Source organism: Dysidea avara, chromosome 11 (genome assembly GCF_963678975.1).
Source record: "Dysidea avara chromosome 11, odDysAvar1.4, whole genome shotgun sequence".
NCBI lineage: Eukaryota > Metazoa > Porifera > Demospongiae > Dictyoceratida > Dysideidae > Dysidea > Dysidea avara.
The window spans coordinates 14,834,239-14,841,522 of NC_089282.1; the positions used below are offsets into that span (position 1 = coordinate 14,834,239).

Sequence of the window (7,284 nt, forward strand, 5' to 3'; positions counted from 1 at the left end):
AATGGTAAGATCTGATGGGATAGCATACTGTAAATAAACGTACCGTGTAAGTTCGGTGAATCAGTATGTAAAGCCATTTGGCATATAAAAGTTTGACAAATATGCTAATAACCAATTGATAGAAAATTCAAATTGCCTTTAAAGTTTAGTCCAACCAACTCAAACTTGTGACATTTACAGCAGTATCAGTAGTTGCATTTAATGGAGTATGAATAATGATAACTATACTTCTTAGAAATATGTAAACTCAGAAAAGGGTTTTCCGGAAACCCCACTAGACCACCTACAAATATAGAGACTCTATTAATGCACACCACATTATCCATTCTGGAATTGATGTACTATACAGTACTAGTACTGTCACTACTGTATCATGTATATGAATAGCTACAACTGTGTTGATAGTTGGGTATGCTTGGTATCACTATATAGTCTAAGTACAACTATTTATTGTTAGTCATAATTGTCTACCTATGTATATTTATCGTATTTACATGATGAAGTTACTGACAGTCTGAACATAGGTCACTGTAAATCTCACTACACTTCATTGCCATATGCTCTTTGATCTCTTCTGTAGCACTCTTTAGTTCTTCAACTTGACTTATGGCTGCCACAAGTTTATTCCATGTCTTGGGTGGTCTTCCAACACTAGTGTGCATGTACCCATGCCTTGAGCATATCGAAGCAACAGCCTTTGACATCTCCCTTGCTATCTGACTTGAGTTTTTCTATGTTGCTATAAGGAATTAACAGTTCATAAGCAACATCCTCCCATTTTGGTGCTATCCGTGGTACCACTATTTTCTTAACCCACTTCATCATTGGTTCACCTATATAATGTACACACACAGAGTTAAAATTGAAAGAGTGATTGAAGCTACTTTGTACACAAAATTATGTAGGATAAACTGTGCAAGATACAGTTTCATGACATAGATGGAACCAATGCAGCGGAGATAGTGATACTCCTATCTGTAATCACCAAATACACCGATAATGAATTGTATGTACAACTTACTTTACCTAAAAGAAGGGTTAATAATTATTGTAATTATTGTAAGAGGTTTATCGCATGGTATCATTGCTACTTGTATTTCTGGGTAATCAGAGGTTTTTTTAGCTTCCAGTATGTAGCTTGTACAATAATATGAAGATATCAAAAGTGAAATTGGTTGGTAGAAAATGTGGACTCGCATGGTAATTGTGATTACAGATATGATGTTGATAATGTGTAGCTATGTCATTATTATTTTGCTCATAGGATTCATACTTGCTATAGGAAGTCTTGCAATTACTATAATAATAATAATTATCACACAGCAAGGTAATACTGTATAACACAAGATTAGAAATTATAAATTCTTACAGATACACCAATATTGAATTACACAGGTTGCATATAAAACATGGCATAATGCAATTTATGGCCTGCCTGCCTTGCCTTGCCTTGCCTGCTTGCATGCCTTGCCTGCCTGCGTGCCTTGCCTGCTTTGCCTGCCTGCCTGTCTTGCCTTGCCTACCTGCCTGCGTGCCATGCCTGCCTCGCCTGCCTGACCACAGTTGCAAGGCTAGAGGCTAAATGAAGCAGTGCACAGCCACCATTTACACTACAATAATAAGCTCACCAGTGGGATGTGCCTTTTGGGAGTTTGTGCCCTCTGTGCCTTGTCTTTTCTTTTATCTTCAATCAGGTTCATCGCCTTGTTGTTGTTGCAATGAAACCATATCGAGGCATTAATTTTCCCTACACTGGCGATTCTAGAGTTGTCAAACAGGGGGGGCACATGCTCACCTTAATTAATGTATGCTCCTGCTAGGGGTCTGGTGGCAGGAAATTTTGAAACATTTACTTTAGAAGGATGCATTTTTTAAAGTCAGTCATAGAAATGGTCACTATATGTACATAGCTATATATACGAACCTCAGATACTAGTTCTTTACTGTATTTGCATCCTTACATTAGACTATTATAGTACATAACCAAGTGATTGAGGTGAACCTTATAGGTAATGTGAATGGCATTCTGCATGTCCACGTAAAAATATAAAAATATACAAAGTGTAGCTAACAATTAAAAACCAAAATCAAGTCTTCGATTTCCACTCCCTGCAAATTGTTATAAAATATTTGGAGGACTCAGTTTCTCAGCAATGTCTTATTCAACAAAAGGAAGCATGAGACCCACTAACCGCTCTGTAGTTCTGAGTTTAGATTTAAGTAGCACAAGTTTGGAAAAGGCTCTTTCACAGGAAGCACTTGTAAAGGGTATAGTGCACAGTTTAACTAACAAAGACGTTAATTCTATGTAGACATTTGTTCTGTTATGCTCTGCTAACTGTTTAAGCATTTTGTAAGGTTTTGTGGCATCAATAGCACAATCATTAACAAAAAGTGAGCTTTCATATTTTAAGGAAGCTAGATCCAATGAAAAATGAGCTGATATTTCAGCAAATAGAGAATCCGTTGAAAGCTTTCGTTTTTGTAAATCCCCCAACGATGACAAGTAAATTCTTGATTCTTGATTAAACCTTTATATCTAAGACTTCATAAAAGAAACAAACACGCAGCCTGTCTTGATAAGTGGCAGGTGTATGTTCCACAGACCAATTTGCATCTAAACGATGACTAATTTTTCTTGCTCTAGGCTCAGAAATCTCTATTCCGACATTGTCAGCAAATTCAGTAGCTTCATCGTAGAATAACTTGAACTTAGCTTCATTTCGCATTTCTTTTATGGTTTTGACTGTTGTATCTACAACTTGTAAAGCACTGACTATATCAATATCTTCTCTTTGAAGATAATCACTAACAGTGCGGCATTTGAAAAGAATATCCTTTAAAACTACAAGGCATATGCAGAACTCAAACTTCATTATTGAAAACACAAGTCCGCCAGCATCTGCAGCAACTCGGCCATTCGAGCTTTGCTCTTCAATTTCTTCTAATGCCTTTTTAACAGCTGTAAAGTTTTCATATACAGCTTGAATAGCATCACTCCTACAAGCCCACCTTGTGTCTGATAATTTTTTGAGACATTTAATCCGTGGTTTAGATTTTAACTCAAACATCAGTGATTCAAGTTTACTGTGTCTATGTGGACTAGCTTCAAGGAAATTGTAAAGATTTTGCAACACACCAAAAAAATTTCTGGTATACTGATTAGTGGATGTAGCTTCCACAAGTACCAGATTAACACAGTGGGCATAACAGTGACTATAAATAGCTTTAGGTTGAGCTGCTTTAACTTTGGCCTGCACTCCAGCATTTACACCACGCATGCTGCTTGCTCCATCATAGCATTGGCCTATTAATTTGTCAATGTTTAAACCAACTTTAGAAAGGCTTTTTAGTAAAATTTGAAACAGAGTTTCAGAGTCTGTGCTATCAGTATGTTCAATGTCAACTAAACGTTCCTGAATTATGTAATCCTTATCTACATACCTTACAACAACTGATACCTGTTCTTTATGACTCAGATCACTAGACTCATCCATCATAACACTAAAGCAATTAGCTGCAGATAATTCTTCCTTAATAAGAGCGATCATGTTTTCATAAATTGCAGCTATTAAGTCACTTTGAATCATCATGGATGTATACATAGCATTTCGTGGGCCTTTCTCAAAATGGTTCTTTAAAACGATATCATATTTTGCTAGTAGTTCTGTAACTTCTAAAAACAATCCTTTATTGTTTGAGTCACTGTGTTCCCGATGGCCACGTAAAGGATGACCTGTTTTTGCTAAAAGCAACACAACATCTGTTATACAATACAAAATGTTTCTGTTACATTCCTGCTGCTTTTCCAGCCTAGAAACATTTTCTGCAGCAACTTTATCCAACTGAAGATTAGGCCACTCCAAATGAGAGTGTAGTTTCCCGTCCTCCGCCCACATCACGTCTGGGCACATACCATTAAGGAGAGGAAGTTTCCATAACACGGAGTTAGGATATTACTGTATACTGCTGTACTCTAAATGATGCACATTTTCAGTAGCATTACACAGTTAGGCAGTTAACTCATTGGAGTGATCAGAGTGATTGGAGTGATCTGAGTGATTGGAGTGATCTGAGTGATCTGAGTGATCTGAGTGATCTGAGTGATTGGAGTGATCTGAGTGATCTGAGTGATTGGAGTGATTGGAGTGATCTGAGTGATTGGAGTGATTGGAGTGATCTCAGTGATCTGAGTGCTCTGAGTGATTGGAGTGATCGGAGTGATTGGAGTGATCTGAGTGATTGGAGTGATCTGAGTGTTTGGAGTGATCTGAGTGATTGGAGTGATCTGAGTGATCTGAGTGATTGGAGTGATCTCAGTGATTGGAGTGATTGGAGTGATCTGAGTGATTGGAGTGATCTGAGTGATTGGAGTGATCTGAGTGATCTGAGTGATTGGAGTGATCGGAGTGATTGGAGTGATCTGAGTGATTGGAGTGATCTGAGTGATCTGAGTGATTGGAGTGATCTGAGTGATCTGAGTGATTGGAGTGATCTAAGTGATTGGAGTGATCTGAGTGATTTGAGTGATCTTAGTGATTGGAGTGATCTGAGTGATCTGAGTGATCTGAGTGATCTGAGTGATTGGAGTGATCTGAGTGATTGGAGTGATCTGAGTGATTGGAGTGATCTGAGTGATTGGAGTGATCTGAGTGATCTGAGTGATTGGAGTGATCTGAGTGATCTGAGTGATTGGAGTGATTGGAGTGATTGGAGTGATTGGAGTGATCTGAGTGATCAGAGTGATTGGAGTGATCCGAGTGATTTGAGTGATCTGAGTGATTGGAGTGATCTGAGTGATTGGAGTGATCTGAGTGATTGGAGTGATCTGAGTGATCTGAGTGATTGGAGTGATCTGAGTGATCTGAGTGTTTGGAGTGATCTGAGTGATTGGAGTGATCTAAGTGATTGGAGTGATCTGAGTGATTTGAGTGATCTTAGTGATTGGAGTGATCTGAGTGATCTGAGTGATCTGAGTGATTGGAGTGATCTGAGTGATTGGAGTGATCTGAGTGATTGGAGTGATCTGAGTGATCTGAGTGATCTGAGTGATTGGAGTGATTAGAGTGATCGGAGTGATTGGAGTGATCTGAGTGTTTGGAGTGATCTGAGTGATTGGAGTGATCTGAGTGATTGGAGTGATCTGAGTGGTCGGAGTGATTGGAGTGATCTGAGTGATCGGAGTGATCTGAGTGATCTGAGTGATTGGAGTGATCTGAGTGATCTGAGTGATTGGAGTGATCTGAGTGATCTGAGTGATTGGAGTGATCTGAGTGATCTGAGTGATTGGAGTGATCTGAGTGATCTGAGTGATTGGAGTGATCTGAGTGATTGGAGTGATCTGAGTGATTGGAGTGATCTGAGTGATTGGAGTGATCTGAGTGATTGGAGTGATCTGAGTGATAGGAGTGATCTGAGTGATTGGAGTGATCGGAGTGATTGGATTGATCTGAGTGATCTGAGTGATTGGAGTGATCTGAGTGATTGAGCGATCTGATTGAGTGATTGGAGTGATCACTCAGATCACTCCAATCACTCAGATCACTCCAATCACTCAGATCACTCAGATCACTCCAATCACTCAGATCACTCCAATCACTCAGATCAATCCAATCACTCAGATCACTCCAATCACTCAGATCACTCCAATCACTCAGATCACTCCAATCACTCAGATCACTCCAATCACTCAGATCACTCCAATCACTCAGATCACTCCAATCACTCAGATCACTCCAAACACTCAGATTACTCAGATCACTCCAATCACTCAGATCACTCCAATCACTCAGATCACTCCATCCCTCAGATCACTCCAATCACTCAGATCACTCCAATCACTCAATCAGATCACTCAATCACTCAGATTCACTCAGATCACTCAGATCACTCCAATCACTCAGATCACTCCAATCACTCCAATCACTCCGATCACTCCAATCACTCCAATCACTCAGATCACTCGAATCACTCAGATCACTCCAATCACTCCGATCACTCCAATCACTCAGATCACTCCAATCACTCGAATCACTCAGATCACTCCAATCACTCAGATCACTCCAATCACTCAGATCACTCCAATCACTCAAATCACTCCAATCACTCCGATCACTCCAATCACTCAGAGCACTCAGATCACTGAGATCACTCCAATCACTCAGATCACTCCAATCACTCCAATCACTCAGATCACTCCAATCACTCAGATCACTCAGATCACTCCAATCACTCCGATCACTCCAATCACTCAGATCACTCAGATCACTCCAATCACTCAGATTACTCCAATCACTCAGATCACTCCAAACACTCAGATCACTCAGATCACTCCAATCACTCAGATCACTTCAATCACTCAGATCACTCCAATCACTCCAATCACTCAGATCACTCAGATCACTCCAATCACTCAGATCACTCCAATCACTCAGATCACTCCAATCACTCCGATCACTCCAATCACTCAGATCACTCCAATCACTCAGATCACTCCAATCACTCGAATCACTCAAATCACTCCAATCACTCCGATCACTCCAATCACTCAGAGCACTCAGATCACTGAGATCACTCCAATCACTCAGATCACTCCAATCACTCAGATCACTCCAATCACTCAGATCACTCAGATCACTCCAATCACTCCGATCACTCCAATCACTCAGATCACTCAGATCACTCCAATCACTCAGATTACTCCAATCACTCAGATCACTCCAAACACTCAGATCACTCAGATCACTCCAATCACTCAGATCACTTCAATCACTCAGATCACTCCAATCACTCAGATCACTCCAATCACTCAGATCACTCCAATCACTCAGATCACTCCAATCACTCAGATCACTCCAATCACTCAGATCACTCCAATCACTCAGATCACTCCAATCACTCGAATCACTCAGATCACTCCAATCACTCAGATCACTCCAATCACTCAGATCACTCCAATCACTCAGATCACTCCAATCACTCAGATCACTCCAATCACTCAGATCACTCAGATCACTCAGATCACTCCAATCACTCAGATCACTCCAATCACTCCAATCACTCAGATCACTCCAATCACTCAGATCACTCCAATCACTCAGATCACTCCAATCACTCAGATCACTCCAATCACTCAGATCACTCCAATCACTCAGATCACTCAGATCACTCAGATCACTCCAATCACTCAGATCACTCCAATCACTCCAATCACTCAGATCACTCCAATCACTCAGATCACTCCAATCACTCAGATCACTCCAATCACTCAGATCACTCCAATCA

At 40.2% G+C, this 7,284-nt stretch overlaps 1 protein-coding gene across 1 annotated transcript; it reads right to left on the reverse strand.

Annotated features, from left to right (window-relative positions):
* Nucleotides 1-2,525: 2,525 nt before the first annotated feature.
* On the reverse strand, nucleotides 2,526-3,899 carry LOC136237707 (zinc finger MYM-type protein 1-like). The gene has a single exon (XM_066027921.1). The coding sequence runs from the start codon at nucleotides 3,897-3,899 to the stop codon at nucleotides 2,526-2,528; it is 1,374 nt and encodes a 457-aa protein (XP_065883993.1).
* Between the last annotated feature and the right edge of the window lie 3,385 nt (nucleotides 3,900-7,284).